This window comes from Pomacea canaliculata, linkage group LG7 (assembly GCF_003073045.1).
Source record: "Pomacea canaliculata isolate SZHN2017 linkage group LG7, ASM307304v1, whole genome shotgun sequence".
In the NCBI taxonomy this organism is placed as follows: Eukaryota; Metazoa; Mollusca; class Gastropoda; order Architaenioglossa; family Ampullariidae; genus Pomacea; species Pomacea canaliculata.
In genome coordinates, this window is record NC_037596.1 from 22,602,311 (window position 1) to 22,625,075 (window position 22,765).

The following is a 22,765-nucleotide window of genomic DNA, read 5'->3' on the forward strand; positions in this document are numbered from 1 at the left end:
TTTAGGCCTGTTTGCGTGTAGTGAATAGTGAAAATGCATTTTCTGCTTCCATTTTCTTGAAGGCTCACCAGAAGATTATTGTTAAGATTCTCCCCCCAACCAAATAAGATCATAATTGCCTCAACAGTGGAAGACATGAACAACGTAACAAGAAAGTTACAGCATCAATTTCACTAAGCTTACCGGAGTTTCTGAATATTGGAAGTGATTCCTGAGAGGCGGTAGATGCCATCAACAATGCCATGTCTCTCTATCACTTCTGCACAACTTTTTCAGCACAAGCGGCACTAAAAAGAAATGTAATAGATAGTAATGTACATTACCAAAATAAAAAAAAAAGGGGGGGGGGAATATCCCACCTTCCTTGTGCAGCATGACTTTAATAACATATTATGTGTGTCTGTGTGTGAATGTGTGTGATAGATGTGTGCAAGAGAGAGAGAGAGAGCATCAACACATGTTTAGAAAGCTCAGAAATAATTCCCAGTTTAATTCTCTGAGCACTGCATAGACCAAGGAACCTATACATTTTTGGAAAGGAGAAAGTTTGAACTTTGCAATAAAAGTAATGAAAATCACCTTCCCTGTTAGTTCCCCAGCAAAGCCACTGTTGTGCCCCATCATGCCCAAAGGGTTAAAAAAAAAATGCATACCATCGTGGCCAGAATTCAGCAGATGCTCGCCAAGATCACAGCCAAAGACACGCTCTTTCACGATGCCAGATTGTTTCAGCTGATTTCTTGCTGGACGAGTTGAGAAGAATGTCCGCAAAAAGGACATCAATTTTCCATGCTTTCTGATCACTGAAAGAACATTTAAAAAATGTTTTTTAACTACTTCTCTTCCTGAATCTTCTTTCTTCTTCTTAGGCTGCTAACTTCATTTTTCTGTATATGTGCATCTTTAAACTTTCCTTTGTTCATACAATGCATGTGCAAAGATGTATTATGACCAGACAACAACTTGGGTATGAAAAGATGAAGGAAATTTAGTGTGTTTATTGTGCTGGCCCCTAACTTTAAAAAAAGTATATATGTTCACCTCAAACTGTTTCACCATGCTTTTAGAAACATGCACAAAACACACAAGTCTCCTGCATAAGGTAGGCAGCACTATAATAATACACAACACAGCCAGCACTCAGCTGCCCACCATCTTCATGCTACCACTGCATGCAAGATGCCAGGATTATTTGGGAAAACAAAACAGAGTGTAGCCTGTCTATCATGAGTACGTTAAAGTTAATACAACACAATACAAAGTTCTATATCAGCCATGATTCTGATAGCATTCTCAGCAATGTCAAAAGGTACATTTGCAGGGTAACTAAACCTCATACATTGGAATTTAATAAATTAAAGAAAATTTCTGAGAAAGGAAGCAACAGTTCTCCAATATCACATTTTAAGCAAAAGCAACTGTGTAAAGAAATTGCTTTTAACCTCAAATTCTGACATTCCAAACCAAGATAACAAAAGAAATGTTTATGCTGCATTCTGATAAAGTATCTTTTGATTATTTTGTTCTTAATCAGATTTTTAGTGAAGAAAAGTGAAGGATGCATTTTAATGTGATATTTTAATACCTCAAATGTAACTCTGCGGGCTATGTTTGTTGCTATTTTCTAATGAAAGTTCTAAAAAAACGAAACAAATCCAAACCAGTGCTAATAAACTTATATTTCAATAGGGTACAATAAACTGCTGTGAATTATTGGCTGGGCTACATTTTTTGTTGTTGCTTTTTTCTTTGTTTTATAACTAATGAAATTTCAACTGTTCTAGAAAAGGAAATACCAAAGTCAAAAGTGCAATCAAGTCTCTACAGAGTTACATGCCTTGAAAACTATGTGAATGATGTTACGTGTAAATTTACACATGTAAATTGAGATTTTGTATGAAGACGTTACTCTAATGTCAGTAGTGGAGTTCTACTCCCCACCCAAGTCTACCTTCGCAGCTTGTACCTTTATAGTTTGTTCACCCACCCCCAAAAATTCCCCAAATCTTTATGAAAAACTAATCATCTCTGGTTGATGGATTTTGAGTCTTTAAAAGGATTGGGAACTATAATTATCCCATGCTATAACTGATGTTGGGTGCCTATATAAGACATACAGTTTCTAGGTTTTGGTTAGATAAGACAACCACCTTTTTATGGTAACATCTGTTAGTTTTTGTTTATTTTTGAATTAGATATGTCTGAAAGCCTGGGCATTTCTTAGAGATGTACTAGTAAAAATTAACTCAGTTGTGATGCCATACTTAAGGAGCTTTCTGTCCTTGAAAGACTGTACATTTTACAATTTCAATAACTTAAAAAAACAAAAGATATATATATATAGTAAATTTATCATGAAAAAAACTGAATAAAAGAAAACTTGGAAAACACAAGTTACAATTAGTTAAGGCACTTGTTGTAAGCACTTGTTACACAAACCATTCTCCCAATAGACGATATACCTACAGCATGAACACTTAAAGCAAGCTTAATCAAATCAAGCTCTCAACCATGCCTCATCTATGTCCCTTGTTAAGCACACTGTGCATTTTTGCCACAAAAACCGGGAAGGGGGGTGGGGAGGAGGGAGTAGAATGAACCTCAGGCTAAGGAAAACAACAGAGTCTAATTTTTCTTTTGAAATGAAACATAAGGGAACAAAATGTGAGCGGAGGACCCAGAACAGGTGGGTCAAGGGGACCAGTTCCGACGGTAAGCACCAGCATCTGGCATGCAGACACAGCATGAAAAAAAGTCGGCACTGACTGTTGGGCGAGTCTAGCGAGGTGTCAAGCTCACAAGGCTTGCGTGCAGTGGCGGGGTCGCAGCATTCATGAGAGTGGCAACAGGACTGGTGCCCGTGGTCCCAGGCATCAAAATGCAGTTGGCCATCGATGGAGGGACTTTGTCTCCTATCACCTCCACACACTCACTAGGAAAGAACCCCACCTGTTTTGAAAGAAGTGTTTTTGTATGGTTAAAAACAAAAGAGTCTTAGAAAATATTTTGCATAGTGCAGATATGAAAAGCTGATGAATCTTTTGGACAGTTAAATGGAATTTCTTAGGTCAGAAATTTTCAGACATCCAAAAGTAATCAAATCGTGAATTCTTTCTCAAGGATTAGCAAAAATTTTTGCAGGACTTCATCTCTCTTCATAAACAGTCAGCAGAAGAAGCTCAGAAGTTTTGTTTATTTATCGGTGTAAAATATATTTCAAATCTTTTATAGTATATTTTGTATAAAGAATGGAAGGCCATAAGTTTAAGGTGGCTGCCAAGACTGCATCTACTTTTCTGGTGTACTTTACAGTTTCAAATGTTCTGGGAGCCAGCAAAATATTTTAAAAGGTTTACCTCAAAGCCCCGTTTTCCTCGCCACCAGATGGTATCCTCTGCAGGGGGCATGTCAATAACTGACACTATGTCTCCAACCTGCAAAAAGACCCAGGATCACATGTTCTTAGCGAATCCACCAACAGTAGCTCAATGTCACATACAAAAGACACAGGACCATATGCCTACAGCAAATCCACCAACAGTAGCCAAATGTCATATACAAAATGCAACAAATTTATTCATAAACTGTCAACTTAAAAAAAAAACAACTAAGTTTATGTCAAATGCAGACTGAAATGTCCACTCTTCATCAAATCTAGTTTTATTCTAATTAAAATCCTGACATACTATAAGTTGATTTTTGCAAGGCCTGTGTGTTTGCTACTGACCAGAATCTGTGCACATTTTAAAGTTCTCTACACAAGAATGATCAACCGTTCTAGGGAACCTATGGCATCAAAAGACTACATAGCCTGAAGTCTATTTTAATGCCAAGACTGATGTAAAAGAATAATACAGAATAATAACTCTGTTAGAAACACACACACACACACTAAGCAGACGCATCAAAACAAAATCGAAATACTCAATCCCCCTCCAAACTCCAACACTGCTCACCTGCAAAGAAATTTCATCTGCTGCCTGGGCATTATACCGCTTCACTGCATGAGCAGCAGCTATAGCTGGGGTATTTATACCTGAGTCATCAACAGCAAGTAGTCGATTGCCACGATTGTCCATCTGCAACCAGAAAACAACATGTCTTAAGATCTAATGAAGAAGTAAAAGCATTTAGGGGAATAAAAAATCCTTCAAACCATGAGGTCGAGCTCAGCACAAAATGCTTTCCCCAAAACCCGAGTGAATAAGCACTGCTATGCACAGAAGGAAATTAAAAGCACGGACATTTGCCATGTACATAGATAGTTTCCTGCTGTGAAAGATGCCAACGGGAGAGTTGGGACCATATGTTCATTTGGCATATCTGTGGACATTTGAGATGCATGTCAGATCTCTTTTTATTCTTGGTGATGTCTGTAGGCTTATATGCCAAGAACAGGTGAGGGTGTTATTCACTCAATTTTGGGAAATCATATCTTGTACTCAGATCAGCTCAATGACTTGATAAATGTCTTCCACTTCTGCAGCTTTTTAAAACTTCTAGGAAATTTAAACGAAACAATCTGGAAAAGTCTGTGACAAATAAAGAAGATGTTTCATCTGCCATAATAACTTGGGTTGAACATAACGTCTCTGCAGACAGAATCCCCACCTTTCCTCCCACACAGTCACAGCCTAGCAGACAAAGAATAATTGCTACACAGGTCTAACGGCAGTCAACTGCATGGAAACCAAAAGTCTGCAGGTCATTCCAGGCAATTTACCTCAAGCCAGTTGAGAATGGAGCCACAGTTGATCATGCTGCCAGCAATCTCTGAGAAGCGCTTTAAGTAACCCTGAAGAATGGATTCCAGTTCCTGAAACACAAAGTTTCACTGCCCATTTGTTCTCTGCCAAAATCAAATCTCCCTATCAAATATTACTTCATCATACAGCTCAATTTTTTTCACTTTTTTAACACATTCACTTTTGCCTGATTTTTTTCTTAAGTTCTCTAATAATGATTTTGACTGCCTTTGATTCTGATATTAACAGCTCTTTCCCCTACACCCGTCAATTTCTTTTTGATTTGTTCTTGAACTGGATGAGGTATTGTATCATAAAGCCATATCATTTTAATTTTATTATTGAATTTAGGAGTAGAAATTTATCAAGAACCTATCTTTTGCACTAACTGCACTGGCTGTAATTTTATAATCATCTACAATGAAAAACCACTTCTGGTGACATTAACACACTGACCTGTCGTGATTTGACCTGAAGACCTGAGGTCTGCAGTTCGGGCAACTGGGAGAACTTGCGGTCAAAAATGCATCGGTGAAGTTGCCGGTCCAAGGTTGTGAAATGCGAAAGCGTGCGCCGCACATTCCATGCTTTGTTATTGCAGCACACGCGAAGAAGAACTGCGCACTCTCCTTGTTCCCGATCATTGTGTCGATAGTTCTCTCTATCCTCTTCGCACACTGTCACCTAACCAAGACAAAATCGAACACAAGAAACATACATGCTTGGGTCACTTAATGAAGTTTTTTAGGATTGTTTCTTAGCCATTTGCCAACAATTTTTAAACTTTATTTATTTCAGTAAACTGTTACGTGTATTCTGATAACTCAATACACAATATGTTGATTCAGTTTTATACTACAAATACAGCTGTAAAATCAAATGATACTGACTGCAAACAATGAAATCGTTAAAATGATGGCATTCTCTTACCTGGACTGGACCAAATTCTACAAAATCATAATGGAAGTGTGCACATTCTTCCAACTTTGGAAAGCGAGAGGACCCATCTAAGCTTCCACTGAAAAACAGAATTATAAGATATACCATGCATTTAGCTTATTCCACGAACTTAAGCACACAGGAAACTACGGTTACTTCTTCACCTAGCTCACAAATTCTTGAGACAAAACATACATACACACATAGCAAATGTACTACATTCCAGATCCATGACACTCATCATCAATGTGTTCATTTTCTATCTCAAGTTCAATATTCTTTATTTAAAGATCTGTAGTAGTGCAAATCCCTTTTCAAATAACTTGGGCTGGGTTCTAACAAAAATAGTATTTCCCCAAATCTCCGTGAACCCTCTACTCCAACCCTCTTCTTGAGATACAGGCCTACAAACACTAATATACACAGAAAGACAGTGGACGCCTAAAAGTCTAGGACACTTTTGAAACTGCTGCCAAAAGTAAATTCTGTTTTGGTATAATGTCACAATATAGAACTGATTTTGTGCAGAAAGTTCCAAAAACCTGCCACTTCAAGGACTAATGATACCACCTCCTCTTACTACTCCCACCAAATGTCAGTTTGAGTAGATCAAACGAAGAGTTTGCATCAAAAAAGCAAAAAAATTAAAAAGCAACTTGAAACGTGTGGCAAGAACTGCGCATCCTTAATTTTCCTCACAACTGTTTTCAAACCACAAGGACTTCTTCCAGAGTTTCCACAAATAAAATAGTAGCAATATTTTCAAAAAAAACCAAACAAACCTGAATCAACATCTCTTTTAATTGCAGCATCTGTTATATTTTCGTAAAGACATGCAGTTGCATATTCTGTACTTTTACTAGATTTGTTGTAAAAATTCTTGTACACTAAACTGTCTTATTTTGAAAGAGTGTAAGCTGTTCCTGGCTTTGAAAATATGGGAACCTCTGACAAGAGGATGCCAGTCACTCAGGGTCAGTTTTTAGCTGAACAGGTTCATATCACAGGTTTTACTATAGATGCACTCTCAAGGCAACAGCTAACGGGAGGGCTGGAACAAGGTGTGCTGAGGACATTTGTCATATCAAAGTCCTACTTCTATTTGTGCATGGCAATTGGTATACCTGTCTCTCAAAAGAGAAGGGTGTGTGGTCACTCAGATTTTGAAAATATTATCTTGTACAGATCTCAGGCCAGACAGTTTTAAAATGTTCTGCTGTGTAGCAACTGTGGTCTACAAAAACTGCTACAGCATCACACTGTATATGTTCCATCATGTAAATTAATACTTTTTAAAGTCCCAGCAAGGGCTGTAGGGGCAGAGAACTGTATGTTTCACTAGGGAATGTGAAAAGTGATGCCAAACCCTTTTCTTTGTCTAATTAATCAGATACATGCACCACTACTGCTGTGAAAGAGGGAGTTTCCTGCTGTAGACTTGAACTGGCTTTCTAAAAATAGTTGTTTTTGTAAATTCATCTACATTTTTTCTCAACATTGAAAGTGATAAATTTTATTAACGAATCAGAAACAGTTTTAAGCTAGCCTTTCAGTACTGATGCATGAAGAAAATTATTAGATATTCTACTCACCATGAGGTGTGTTTAGTGCGCATGCTGTTGGTCCGTGGAGACTGGAGACTATCTGTGCTGTCATGGATGTGGCTTATCCCTGACTGCACAATTTAAACACATACATGCATTTATATGCACACCCAGTGCACATACACACATACATGCATACAATCTCACTAAGGAACTGCTTACAGCAAAACCACCAAAATTCAAAAGTATCCAATCCCAGCATTTTTTTTCCTGACTTGTTCTTGCATGAAGTAAACTAATATATTAATGTGCTCATAAGCTAGAGCCATAAAAAAGATATTATTCCTGAAAATCGCATATGCATGCAATGGTTTTTTTTTTTGGGGGGGGGAGGTGGGAAGGATGGGTGAAAGTAGGACATTAGGATATTTCAGTTGGAATGTTAACAATGTTAATCACCATCTTTAATGGCTACTCAGTTGCTACTCCAGAGATCATATCCATATCTCAGTAGGTCACCATGCCCTACAGCTCACAGGTGCTTCACATATTCTTTTGTTAAGGAAATTGAAAAGCTATGAAAGGTGGAAAAAAGGTTTTGTTGTTGCTGCTGCTGTGTGTGTGTGCAGGTGCAAACACATCAGATAGATATCAGGCAAGAGATATGAGATATGATTGGAGATAAAAAAAAAGACATACAAGAAAGGGAAATCAATGACAGAAGGGAAGAGAAATATGTGAGAAAGAAGGAAAAACAGGAGGTGAGAGAAATGAAGGAGAGGGGCAGGGAGGACACAAAGGGGATGGGAAGAGTAAAGAGATAAAAGACATATGCAGAGAAGACAGAGAGAGAAAAAGGAAAAGAGAGGGAGTGGAGATACTAAGATAAGAGGAGAGAAGAGAGAGGGCAGAAAGATGATAAGAGAATTTGTATGTTGGGAGGTGGGGGCAGGGGTGCCAGACTAAACTGAAATCAACCAGACTAATGCTAGATATGGTGAATATATGACTTTCTAGGACTGGATACTAATTAAACACAGCAGCAAAAGAAAAAATAAATAAATAAAAATAAAAAAAAAAAATAAATAATAGCACAACAATTACTTAATTGGACTGCCCTTTCTGACCCTTAAGTTTACAGTGGCCAAAGAACAGGAGATTTTACCATGCTCTGCCCAACTTGCACCAGACTGCGCGCATCATGATCCGTGCTCTCACACTTCCCTGAGAAGGATAGCTTTATGACTGCCAATCCTAGCTGTAACGTTCCCCTTCATATATCCTCCCCAACCCCCCCCCCCACCACTCCAACACAAACTCTTAACATGTACATCTTCCTGCCCTACCCTCCTCTCCCTGTGTTAAAGCTCTGGTGTACACAGCTTCACTCACTGAGCTGATGCACACACACACAAGCTCTCCTGTACTCAGCTTCACTCACTGAGCTTACACAAAAAAAGCTCAGGGAGTAAAAAAAAAAAAAAAGAAAAGTTTTTACCTTACTGTACTGACTCAGTCCACCTTCAGACCGGATAGTTCCGGAACTTGTTTTTCGGTGAGGTGCATCTTCTTCTGCCAAGGGCACATTTCTGCAACAAGTTAATAACACTTGTCAACAATGCAACAATGCTTGTGAACTGTGCTGCAGTCACTCATACTTGTCAACTGTGCTGCAGCAAGTCAATGTGCAAAACCCTTCTGTTAATCCATCAAGCATTTCACCATTTCTGCTATTCCCTATAACTTCCAGCATCCTTCAGCAAGTAATCCACACTTCTAAATCACATCTGACCTTTGCCAATAAAGGGGGCCAAAAAAAAAATTACACAAAAGGTCATCATGGTCTTCCAAATGATGACAAACGGTGTACAAAGAACGGCACACTGTGTCATTTCAAATGAGCGGGTTATACAGTCTACAAAATGAAGGACACAGAAAAGCTTAGTCTGGCACAATACTGGTGACGGATCTTCACATCAAAGCATGCTTAGAGGATCCTTGCTCCTGACCCTCAAAACCTCAACAGCAAAAAAAAAAAAAAAAAACTCTGGCATGACATGCTTATCCAAAAACAATATACCTCTGCAGTGAGTTCTACTTCCATAAGCATTCATCGGGATGGTGACTTGTTAGTTTTGCTTGTTTGCAATCCATCACAACATGCTGGTAAAAAAACGGAGGGTAGCATAAGATGGAAAAGAGGTGAATGTGGGGGATGGGGGGTAGGGTAGGGTGATGAGAAGGTTCCATGCCGACCCAGTTCTCTCTGGAGCCATGTGCACAGGAGTGAAATTATGTATTGGCCCGCAAGGGTTTGTGCAATACCCCAGACATGCCAACGTGCCGATGAGCAAGCCGTTTGTTAACATGCCTTACCATCATTCAACTGTTGTCTCTCTCGACACCCTCCCATTCCCCTCTTCTTTGAAACGGCTCTTTCCACCAGATTCTTAGATTTGCAGACAAGGTTGGTTTTTGTGACAACGTTACTAGCCGGTCTCATGGAGACAGAGAAGAGCGTAAAATGCTCGCCATAACCCTAACCCTCGCCATAACTACAGGTGAACTAGAAATTCATAGAGCCAAAGAAACGCACGACTAATTAAACGGATCTGTCAAAGAAACCACAGGATACTACACCAATGCTTCCACCTACCCTCCGCTCAGCCCTCGCCTGTCCACGTCACGTGACATCGCGTCCTCTGCCATCCAGTCCTGTCCCACAGGTGCAACACTGTCATGCGACCGACAGGTAATTTGCCGGCGGCGACCAGACGAGGACGCCCCGATCGTTAGTAACATTCTCCATCAAGACCCGGGCCACCAGGTCAAACAGAATCGCCGGGCGGCCTCCCAGTCCCCTAACTCCACGCACAGCCGCCATTTGGTATCCATGCACTGCCGCACATCGAGACCACGCCAGCAACAATAGCAAGCAGGCCGGCAGGCTCCGTAGAACAAAGTCACGCTGCACCGCACGCCGCTCTGGGCCGTCCCCACGACTTCTTGTCTTCTTCTGTACCGCCCAATAGCACGCGACCTATTATTTCTCAAAACAAAAAGGGAAAAAAAATCTAGCCTTCCAAAAACGTGGGTTTTGGTTCCGGACTCGCTCTTAGACGCTGACGCCGGCAGCAAAGCGGAAGCTCATAAGCCCACGACATGCCCCTTCTCACCCGCTTCCATCACCACTCCTGGTCTACCCAAGACAGCCGCCTTACCTTTCAAGAGTTTACCCTCCCCCTACCCCACCCCCGCAAAAAAACCCTTCTCCCACACACCTATTTTCTCTAACACCTGGCTTTCAGCGCTAACAGAAGAGAACAATTCCACGGAGCACACACGGTGCGCTGGCAGAGAAACTGGGAGAAGCCATGTTTTCTTAATTTGTAAGGTAGAGTGAGACACACGCATATCTGCCTAACACACCCCCTTTACGCACCCACACACACAACCGCGCAACATGCAGTGAGAGAGAACTTACACAAATTTCATATAAACAGAGTGAGTGCTTACACACAAACACGCATACTGAGGGCGCTTACACACATTTTATATATACACACATAAAGTGAGCGCTTACACACAGATGCACAGAAAGCGCTTGCACACACACACACGCAGTTACTACTGTGCAGGACCCCACTAGTTTAGCCCCATCTCCATCCTCAGAATGAGGAACGCACTGAACTCATTGTTACCGTTACACCCTGGCTCCAGGTTCACAACTTCCCTTAAACCTGCCTTCGTGTACTTTTCCTGCCTCTGGAACCAAACGAGGCTCCTAATAGACAGACCATTCTCCCTGCAACGCAAGTCGGTGCAGCTTTGAACTGTCATCATACCTTGAAGCTCTTTACGCCTTGCTGCTCAAGGTATATATATTTTAAAAAAAAAGGAGTCGATTTCGGGGGCTCCTCTTTTTAACGACACGGCAGCTCGCGCCACATCCTGCACGCGCATCTGGCAGCCGACGCGCCCGTCAGGCGCAGCTTGTGCAAGTTCAAAGTTCAAATCGCTCGTAACCTCGGGAAGAAGATGGAAACCGTCGAAGCAGCGCCGGCAGACCCCGGCTTGCGAAAAGTTTGGTGTCGAAGAGTCGATGATGGCCTCTCGCAGTTCTCACCCCTACTCCCATCAGACACACACCCCTTTCATCAATGTAGTGTGCGGCAAAAGAAAAAAAAAAAGTAAAATCAACGCACTTTGCGTCAACTTCACCGATTTTTAAAAGATCAGTTTTACATCGCGACCACTTTCCTACAGACTTGCACACCTGGCCGATTACCAAAACCAACAACCAAGCCTGTAAAACTTGGGCGTCGTATAAAAGCAGAGTGTATCGGTATCAGCTTCGAGTAGCGAACCAGCCGCCTCCCCCCTGCCAACTCCTTTCCTTACCCGCCAGTCACAAGTGCAAGCACCGCCACGTAAAAATCAAACGCAGACATGAGCGCGCGCGTGCACGCGCACACACACACACACGCACGTACACGCCGCTGTCATATCCGTGTTCTCTCCTCTTTCGGTCGGTCGGTGTTGTGAAAGTAGGAAATGGCAATAATGGTGCAGACACGGCTGGAGAAGGGGAAGCAGTTGACTGAGGAAAAGGAAACCCAGGAGAGTGCAATCGTCACTTCCCAGGAAGCGTTCTCGACAAGCCACTCGAACGCATCTCAACCCCTTCCCCATCCCAACTCCTTTCGAGAAGGGGGAGCCCCCAGAGACTAACAGGATCGGAGCATACACAACATGCAGTGTAATGCGACGTCGCCTGTATACACATGCCATTGCAGATTATACAGTTGTTATACACAAGCAACACATTTTTCCAAGTCACATGACTGCGTTACCTGCATGCAGAAGTTTTCTATAAAGGTGAGTCGGGAAATGGAGGGGGAGTGGCAGTGATCATGCACCACCACCAGCCACCCACCCACGTACGTTCGTGCAGGGTAGCTAGCCTAAGGGGAGAGAAACGAGAAAGCTCCAAGGTTGTCTGTCCACTTCTGGCTCTTTTTTTTTTTACCTCAAGTCTATGAGCGTCATGCGCCGTGGCCGCAGGCAAGGCTTTTTCCGGAGAACCTGGGGGGTGCCGTAGATGTTCTGCACATCGAAGAGTTTGTGCGCAGCGCCCGCACTCATCCTGGCTCCCCCGAGCGCGACTCCGCGCTGCTGACGTCACACCCTAGGCGGAGCACGTGGCCATGATAATGGTGGTCGCTTCACGCACGCACGCACACTCACAGTTCCTTGCAGGGAAGGGGAATTTAGTCGTATCGCACAAATTGACTGCAGCCAAACAGCCCCCACACCACCACCACCACCGCTGATTCTCCTGGCGGTGTCGGTGCCACGGTCAGGGCTGAGTCAGAGCTGGGGGGTGGCTGGGCACCGCTCCCTCCGCCACTCTTGGGACCAGATACTGGAATCAACATGATGGAGGAAAGCACGTGGATATAGGGGGGACACACCAAAATATGTATTTAAAAGCAAACGTTTCTAGTCCTTAAAAAATAATAACAAACACTTGTCATTTAGCTCAACCGCTTTTCCACAGAAAATGCCATCAATGGCGCTGTAGTGTAAACAACTGTTTACGTCGCCAGTCACGTGTGTCCCGGACGTGTTTCACTTCCGTGAAAATTGTAAAATGTTGAATGAGGCGAAGGCTGTACAGCTAGCTAGTCATCCGTACCACTAGCATCGATGTGGTCCCGTAATACCGCTTGCCCTTCCTTCCCGTGCCTGCTGAGTTCTCCCCTCTCCCCGGCTCTGGGTAGAAACCGAGGGTGAGGAGGAACGGGAGACTGAGGCTGAGAGGGATGGTCTTTCCCTTGACTGCTGTGGGCAGTTCTATCACTCCAGCAATCAACACGTATCGTGTCATCTTGCTGGAGCTGTGGGTTAGCCAGAGGCACCTGACACTGGGTTGTGTTATTTAGCCAGGATCAGGTCACGCTGGATGCTACTGTTTAGCCAGGATCTCATGACACTGGGTGATGCTCTTTAGCTAGGATCTCATGACACTGGGTGATGCTATTTAGCCAGGATCTCATGACACTGGGTGATGCTATTTAGCCAGGATCTCATGACACTGGGTACTGCCTTTTTGCGAGGATTTCATGACATTAGATGCTGCTATTTAGCCAGGATCTCACGACACTGGGTGATGCTACTTTAAAAATATCTCATGACACTGGTTGCTGCTGTTTAGCCAGAATGATACCAAACTAGGTGATGCTGCTTAGATCACAGGACAAGAGGATGCTGTAGCTCAGTCGAAATCACATTAAAACAAGGGTGGTTTGCTAATCCTCCTAGACTCGATTTTAATCCCAAGTGGGATTCTTTTATCAGTGGTTCTTTATCTCTGCTGCAAATGGAAGTGAGACAACAGATGTGAAAAAAAGACCTGGCAAGATCCACATCATAGACTGCTGCAACTAAGTAACATTACCACTAGAAATACTAGCACTGTTTTTAAAATGAGAGTAGTTATGGGTTGCCTGTCTGGTACTCCTTAGTCAGCCATGTTCAGAAACAATAACACAGCACATCTGTGACCTACTGCCGCCAAGTTTTGCAGCTTGTTCCTCTATTTATCTGCAGTTTACAGAAAGCCTCTTACCAAGGTGGTTGCTTTTCCTGTCTGACAAGGGCTCTTGATCCCTATACCACTACCCAGGTTGCCTGAAAGTGTGCCAATAATAGTAGGTCTAGTAGGAGATAATCTAATTTAATTCTGGCTCTTTTCCACTACCTGCTTGATCTGGCTTTGTGGAAAACAAAATGCTAAAGCTCTGTTTCACAGTCTGATATTTCCAGACTCATGCAACATTTGTTTCAAAGACGTCAGATTGGGAAAAGCAAAACACCAAAGGAACGAAAAAAAACTAATACTTGAGAAGATGCACACAAAAATCTATCACCAGTTCTGGAAAGAGACTACCTGTAACTGGAATGACGCCAAACCTTTTGTTAAAAAAAATAAATGGTATGTATGGAGGCTGTTGAAAGTCAAGGACGATAAACTAGTAGATAAAATAGATAATGCTTATCATTGATTTAATAAAGTACTATAATAATGGCAATTATGTTTGTGTATGTGTACATTTATACTTCTAATGTCAATAACACAACTGTTCTAAATTCCATTTACTAGGCAATGCAATGTATGATACATGCTGGTAATCTTTAAATCTATTATTACCATTATTTATACATAAAAAGTTTAATAAAAATCAACGTTAACTCTAGTTATGGACGACAATTGTTTTTTTTTCAGATTTCTTTAAACAGTCATAATCTTTCTCTTTACACCCCATGTTTGTTTCCAAGATATTTATAACGCTCACTGGATAAGATCTTCTCAATATTACAACTTTTGCTCAAGATATAAATGAACTTTGCCAGCAGTGAGGAGTAGCGGGGAAATTCTATTCTTCACAAAGACTGAAAAGCCCTAGATTCTTCCCCAGGCCCCAAGCACAAGCCCACTGGCTCAAGTACCAGCAGTGCTGCTGCTCAGATTAGAAACAAATGGTGAAGTGGCAGTGCACTTAGCAAGTACTTAGCAAATACAATGGCTGTCATTGTGTTACAGGATCCTCTGAAGCATCATGTGAGATAGACTGCTATACAGGAAACAATTCAATTTCAAATAAAAATGTAGCTGTTCTGGTGGGTTGCGCAGGGCAGAAGCGAAGGAGGTTAGTCAGGAGATGATGAGGAAGGGTCATAACTAAAGTCAGTGAAGAAGGCTGCAGCATATATACTAATCTTCACTAGCGTGTGCTCTTTCATTATTTCACCACTCTCACTTTAGGTCCTAGCAAAGTTGATCATCAATACATCGAGTGTAATGTGAAAATGAAGAAAGTATTCACTGGAACTTACGTAAGCAACAAGGCAATAGTCAATAGAAATTTCATTTATCTGCTCTCTTTCTATACCTCTGATATATCCTTGCAGTTGTATCACTTAAGTTGCACCATGTATTCACTTGCTTGCACACACACACACCAAGTTATCTAGGGGATTAATTTTTCCACTTCCTCAGTTTCTGAATGCACCTGCTCTCCAATTTACAACAATTTGTTTATAATTATATGCAAGACAGACCTGCTTTAAAACCACAAATGTCACCAGATGATAATTTAATAGTGTACATATATCAAATAAATCATTTCACCCTTGCTTTTGCAGCAAAATAAGAACAGCCAAAAGCTGAGCAAATATTGTCAAAGGTCACACAGTGCTCAAATGTCCACATCCAAATACAACTTGCAAAGTCTCTTCAATATACTGTGCTATTTGTGGCTACTTTCTTCAATTGTAGTCAAAGATTCAATATACTGATAATCTCAGAATAGCTTAAAATACTACATACTTTTGTGATGATGCTTCTTACCTTATTTCTGCTCTCAAAAGTTCCTACTTCTGAAGTGACTAAAGGCCTAGTTCACTAGTGCTAAAGTATTGAAGAGCAATACACCTAGTTAGCCAATAACAAAACTCTATTTGGTCAAGTGAGTTCCAGTGCATGTTTATGAATTTGGTGGTACCTTGGCTGCAGCACAACACACTGCCATACTCAGGACCAAAGAATGCTAGGATTGCTGCTTTACACTGACTGAAGAAAATGACACATGAATGGAAGAGACATGGTACCCTATATGATTACAGCTCTGTACCTGCCTTATGAGGTTAAGTATTTTGCTTAAGCACAATAAGTAGATAACAGTCTTGCTACTGTCAGCTTCACACTGATTGTTAGTTACCAAATAATAATCAAGAATCATGAATTTCCATACAATGGTGTCAAATTCTCCAGGACAAAATGGAGCTAAAAACTATTATTGTTCTTACATAATGGCTGTTGCAATGATTTGCTTTCCTCCTTCATTAAACTCTTCTTCACCATTGGCCATTGTGCCAGATATAGGGAAAAAAAGGCCTTTTAAAAGCCTGATACCATTGTAAAAGAGATCTTGTTGATTGGTGCTTGAATTTCATGACTGTAGCTCCACTTCTCAAGATGTGTCCATCAGCATTCCTTCATGTTCCGAAAGCAACCTGTTCCACCAGCTCTTGTAGTACTTTGATCTCCATGTGGTTCTGGATAATTCTGGGTGTCACATTCCTTTTGTGATTTATCACTCTGATGGAGTTGTGGTTCTGGAAATCCTTTTCTTAAGGAGTTGAATAACCAGCAAATAGGTCCATTCTCTGTAGCACTTCTTAACTTACAAATATCCGGACATCACAGAATTACATGGGCTTTTGCGATGCTTTCTTGTGTGTTATTCTGAACCCCAAAGGGCATGCTGTTCATGGCTACCCACTTCTACTTAGCCTTCTCAAAGACTCCTTGATGTTTATAGTATAAATACAGTAGCATTATTGGAACTTGACGTTTTCTACTAATCTGAAGTGTTTTAAACATACAACAATTAGAAAGGTATAAAATATAAAAATCACAGATGAAGAAGAAATAAAGTACAGCATAAAAATAAATAACTGATACGCTAAGCTGACCAGGAACAATTATATAAACACATTACTTAATAATCACACGACAAGAGAGTGAAATTAATGAAACCTGAGATGACCAAGCACAGAATCAATAAAACAGAATAATGTTCAAAACAACAGAGCAGAGAAAAGAAAGGTTAAGATTCTCACTATACAAACAATTGTTTACATGGAGTTCTTGCTTAGAGTATAGGTCTTCATGAACTCTCTCTTTCTACATTAGCATATATGTTGCTGTTATTGTCTTAACTCAAAGAAACATTTCAACGCTGTTTCTTGATAGTATCAGGTTAGAAGCTAGAACACCTGATGCTACAATATCTTTAGTAATGTTTTAGAACAGGTTTATTATGCTGTTGCATAATGCAATGAAAATTAACATTTGTCAATATTTTCTTGCAGTATTACACGTAGTGTCTGCAAACCATCAGTGTCACCAGAATAAAGTTGCAGATGACATGGTAAAAAGCTCAAAAGGATTATACTGGCCCAGTTCTGGACTCATCATGTGGCAATTACAGAGACAGTTACAAGGCTACACACTTCAGATCCCCTTTCTTGTGAACAATGTAACAAAGTACTCTGAAACAGTAGTAGCATATTTTAGGCTATTCCAGAGATAAACAAAAGACTTACCTCAGTCGCCTCAGCATATCAATACAAACAATGGCTGTACTTCTCCCAACAAGTGCTTCCACATGCCTGCTTCAGAAAGTCTGTTGTCATTAAGCCTGTTTAGAGTACAAGAAATACATCATTAAAGGTTTGAAATGTTTGCAAAGAGAAAAGAAAACTTTCCTAAGTTAAATTACTAAACAAATTATTGTAATAGTTTATATATCACCAAACTTGTATTAGGTCTGATGACTCAAAAGCCTAAAAAGTGTGAATGCAATCCTTGAACCTGAAACGATGATTGCTTGAGGCACACACATTATTTAATGCTTTATTACACTAGCGATAGACCAACATGTCAACTCAAACATGCATGCCCTGATACCATGATCTTCAACTTTAAGCCTTCCTTCACAGATTACAAATCTGGGGTAAGCTGATCTAAAGCAGTTATAGTTTCCAGGAAGAAAAATACCAACATAAGGCTGTGTTGGTTGATGTGAAATAGCAGGGAACCATCCTAACAAAATGTCTCAATAAAAATTAGAAACACTTCTAGCCTAGAAGTCAAACTTATCAATCACTGCTTCATTGAAATGTTGAAAGATCAAACTGCTCAATAATTTAAATGTTACTATCATGCAATTTATGACAGTAAATTAATACACAAAAGTAAATGATGAAGAGAACAAACACTTAACAATATTAGGAGGGCTTACATGCTCAAAAAATAAGTTGTTATGGATGCCACAACATACAATCTGAGATTGGGAAAAAAATCATAATCCTAACCAAAACACTAATTGTAGCCCCTCTTTCATGTTTGTTAAAAAGAAAAATGCTCTGCTTAAGTAAAGTTGTACCCAATACACTGAAATAATTCAATAATATGCTTATTAGTAGGCAACAAAACAAGCACATTTACATTAAAACATCATATATAAAAGTGTAATTATGCTTCAATAAATCTTTGCTGTTTTAAAATTCAATAATATGACTTTATTTCCTCACAATACATCTCTAAACATGCTTACATTTTGTTATATGTATTAATCCAGTATCCACAAAGCAGACTATCATGTTAAAAAGAAACTATAATTTATCTGTCTGTGCCCCCAGTGCTTAGTGTTGATTATTTCCATCTGTTTACTGATCAGTTCAACTGAGATGCTATCCGATAATTTCAATGTGCGTATCTTGTGGCACATTCCACAGCTGTGTGGTAAATGTACTCAAGTATAGGCCAAGGTGCATGATATAAAGCTTGCTCTGTCCAGCAACTGATAAATTTCCTCTTGTCCACTCAGCAGGGAACGGGTACCTGATTTTAAATGCAGCAAAGAGAAGAGTTGTGCTCTCCTTTTCCACCTGTCATGAAACCCTTTTAATCTTTTCATATGTGTTAAAAAATATATTTTCAAGAACTGTTTTTTTGTGGGAGTGCCACTAGGGGAAAAAACTAGCAACACTAAAGGACCATGACAATCTAACAGTATAGTATTTAATACATATTTACATTTTATGTATCTCATACTTTTTTTATACTAAGTGGAGTTTTACAGTATAATTGATCATACGTTGGCGAGCTACAGTGGGGTCGTTGTGTATCTACCAATGATCGTAAAGGCATGAGGAACAGGTAATCGAGAAGAGGGGTGATTGACTATTTAACACCAGGAATTGCGTAAAAGCGTTACATGTCCACTGAAAATCGAAATTAAGCGAACATCACTGACAAGTACCTTTACAAGATAAAACACAAAATAATACTTCTTCAGTTTGTGTATGTTTATAATCGGTTCATTATCGTCATGAATAAGATGCCACACAACAATTTTTAGGAAACACCTAAGGAAACGCTACCGCAAGTGCCTGAAACTGAACCCTCATAAAAGACTGGGAGGAAATGATTCAGAGTCAGACGTTGTCTGGCAGGAGCTGCATAAAGACGATATCATAAACCACACACACGCGCGATTACCAAAACCCTCAAGATGACAACGCTATAACTTGCAATAAAATATTAATAGAAATAAAGAGTCCTCACGTTTATGACCCCAGGCAGGAAAACACATCCAAAACGCAGAGCCTGTGGCTGGGGTAAGCCTCTCCACTTAGTACTACGATCAACCTCCGCCATTGTTATCGACGCATGCGCATTCTATCTTGGATGGATCTTGCTCCCACAATGCCCCGCGAAGAAGCGTGAGAACAATACTTATACGGAGAGGGCTTGCTGCACTTGCTTGACACCCTATTTTATGTGGAATACTACCGCCAAGTGCGCTACTTATCGCACGCTTTGGTTATTTATGCTGATGTTAACACCATGTTTTGAATATCCTCAAAAAAGGAAGGAAGAACGAGCCCTTTCTCGTGGAGTGACTCTGTAAATCAAGAATAAAATCGAAGCAGGTTCGTTGATACTGATAGCGTCTAAGACAGTGTGGCTGTTAAAACAATTTAATGCATACGTGTTTCGTTAATAAACAGTTTTAGAGAAGGCGAGGAAAGTGTTACAGTTAAAAATCGATGACTGTTGGGGGAGAGGAATGGCATATGCATGAGAATCTAAGGGAGGCGATCAAGTTTTTAAAAAGTTTTTTTTTTTTTAAATCCTATAGACGTTACCTCCCTTGTCATAGGATGCATCTGCTGTACCTGAAGGATTTCGGAAGCCTCGGTACTTCGTCTTTCAAGTGGAAAGGAAAATAAAAAGTGCATATCCGTTGAAGATTAAGAACAAAGTTTATGGAGTCTAGGTTAGAAACATTTCTCATTTGCAGTCTTGACATCTGTTAAATTCTTGAAGCTGTAATTTCTCTGTCTAATAAATTACATCTCGTCGCAACACCGTTTGATGAAATATTGAACTTATTCCTGTCCTAGTTCATGATATGTATCTGTATAAATATTCAAGAGTCGTAAATTACACCACAAGTGTGTGTGTGTGAGAGAGAGAGAGAGAGAAAATGAGCAGTGGTGCACTGCTGGACTACGGTGCAAATGTGTCGAAAAATATGTATGGTAGGACATTGAACTGAATACCATTTAATGCGTTTGTTTTACGAACCCTAGGTCACCGAATACTGTCATCAAAGATGCTGCGTTATGAAAGAAGGCCAAGCAGATGGCGCAAACTCAATATTACTAAAACGGCAGGAGACGCACAGAGATTCGTAGTCAATATATTACAACGGTAAGCGTGTTCCTAATGTTGTGGCTAACATACCCTTTTTATGTCGCCGCTACCCTCTTGCCAAAAAATGTCTGCTGGACAAATGGTGTCGTCCCAATAGTCGTGGACACGGTTCTGCGCGCAGTCTGATTTTGCATTTTATTTATGTACAATAGTTTCCCTTCCGTACAAATAAAATTTGTTAAGTAAATATAATACCTTCATACCCTAATATGAAGAAAGAATTTCAGAAACCTTGTTTTAGTGACGTGGTTAAGGTACTGCTCTTTACTGGAGGGGATGAGTATAGGTCTGTAGCACTGAAACATGTTCATTTGAAGGTCGAGGTTTTCTGAGCCGCCATAGTGACGTCAGGAAAGTACATATGAAATGCTGGCAATAACTTTGTGGTGCCCACTCGCTTGAACCCGCCCGGAAGGGCTGTCGCTTGTTTTGCTCTATTCCGCCTCTTCTGAGAATCTACCCCCTCCCCACCACCACCACCTCCCTACCTTTCTGTACGTTGAAATAAGATGTAGCCGTAGGGTTCTGAGGCATCTGGGAACAATTTGTCGATTACCTGTCAGCTTCGGGGTATTCCCGGAGTAATATACTGTCTCATGACAGTATCAGTTTCTATAACTCAGAAGCTAGAACTGGTGCACCTGAAGCTACAGCACTGAATCGTATTTCTGCGCTCGCAGCATGACTCAAAACGCATGTTATCTTCCTCAGGCCTGTGCCAGGGGAGCTTACAGCGTCATACAAAACTCTTCTGCTAGCAGACAATCGCCTGCTTGGAATCTATAGACATAGTTCGAATCCCTATGTGGCCAATTAAAGATGACGGACCCATGCTGCGCTCAGCAGTCAAGAGAAAGCAGGCTAGATATACAAAACTGTGCTAATTCGAGCTGTCAGAAGTATTTAGGGCTATTAAAACAGCGATACACAGCCTTCCCAGTGCTCATGACGCAACACTCGGGTTTTTTTTTTTTTGTTTGTTTGTTTTTTTTTTTTCCAATTTCACGAGATAATCGACGAGAAAAAGAACCCAGCTCTATTTTTTGTCTAGTTTCTGTTGAAGCCAACCACTATGATGAAATCTTTTGAAGGAATGTAAACATTTCTTGCTTAGCAGCACACTGGTTTGAAAAAATTCCTAAAGGCGGTCAGTAATTCTTTAAGCTCCATAAAAAATAACAGAAAGATGCGATATGTTTATCAAAGATCAAAAATGATAAGGCGACAATGTAAAAATTCCTCTTTAGGTCAGCAATAAATTAAAAAAGTATGAAAAAAAGAGACGCCAGGAAAAGATAATATTTTATTCTTGGTTTAGTCTGTATTTTGAGCGGCATAATAAGAGCTGGACGTGTTTGGCTGAAGATTGGTGTTGACTACCCCCCAGTTTCAAACTTAACCTTTCTCTCTAAGATAATGGAGACGGTGGCTTTGGCACAGCTCTGGGCTTACAGAATCACAGTACTGAAACTACTCTCATCAAAGTAACCACGGGCATATTATCTGTCTCGACAGTAGAAGTGTTTCTGCCTTTATTATCTACTACTCTTTGCTCCTTCAAAGACTTCGCATCCTCAGTCTACGGAATTTCTCGATCCGCACTAGCATGTTTCAACTCCTATCTCACTGATACGATCCAGACTGGGTTTCTTCGAAGGTCAAACATACCGCCCTGCTCCCTTTTTTTGCGGGTCCCCCAAGGCTTTACACAAAACCACTTTCATCATGCATCTAGCTGTAGCGATTCACGGCTCAAAGTCCAGTTTCGTTTTTAGTCATTTAAGCACAGGAAGCTCTCAGCATAAGTAGATCAGATGCATCGTGGGGAAGGCACGTGACCGTGTGACGCAAACCACGAAATGACATCACGCCATGACGCAATAGTGAAATTCTAGACTCGTTTTAGTAAACAAGATTTATAATTTGTGTGGAGTACAACATGGCGGGATGAAATTTTGGCAAATGCAGTCAGTCCGGGTGGGGATCCATGCTGCGTCAAGGGTAATGCTGAATCGCCATCCTTTCTACCGAAGGTTAGTGACGGTCCAATGTTTTGTTCTGGATAGTTATCCATAACAAAGTTGACCTACTAAGTCGTGAACCGAAGCTGTGCTGTCTTGGACTTCAAACATTTTCATTTGCAGCTTCACCCGTTTGTACACGCTTGGACATAACCGGCTTGG

The 22,765-nt window shown here is 40.7% G+C and overlaps 1 protein-coding gene across 1 annotated transcript in view; it reads right to left on the reverse strand.

The window, feature by feature from the left end:
• LOC112567753 (serine-rich adhesin for platelets-like) overlaps positions 1-19,765 on the reverse strand; it is a 33,280-nt gene extending 13,515 nt beyond the window's left edge. The window contains 15 exon segments of the mRNA XM_025244556.1: positions 184-272; positions 274-287; positions 654-803; positions 2,800-2,803; positions 2,848-2,949; positions 3,357-3,434; positions 3,957-4,079; positions 4,724-4,816; positions 5,202-5,429; positions 5,676-5,763; positions 7,277-7,359; positions 8,727-8,817; positions 12,258-12,653; positions 17,402-17,496; positions 19,428-19,765. Coding sequence (XP_025100341.1) covers positions 184-272; positions 274-287; positions 654-803; positions 2,800-2,803; positions 2,848-2,949; positions 3,357-3,434; positions 3,957-4,079; positions 4,724-4,816; positions 5,202-5,429; positions 5,676-5,763; positions 7,277-7,359; positions 8,727-8,817; positions 12,258-12,373 — 1,259 coding nt within the window. The 5' untranslated portion in view covers positions 12,374-12,653; positions 17,402-17,496; positions 19,428-19,765.
• Positions 19,766-22,765: the final 3,000 nt, after the last annotated feature.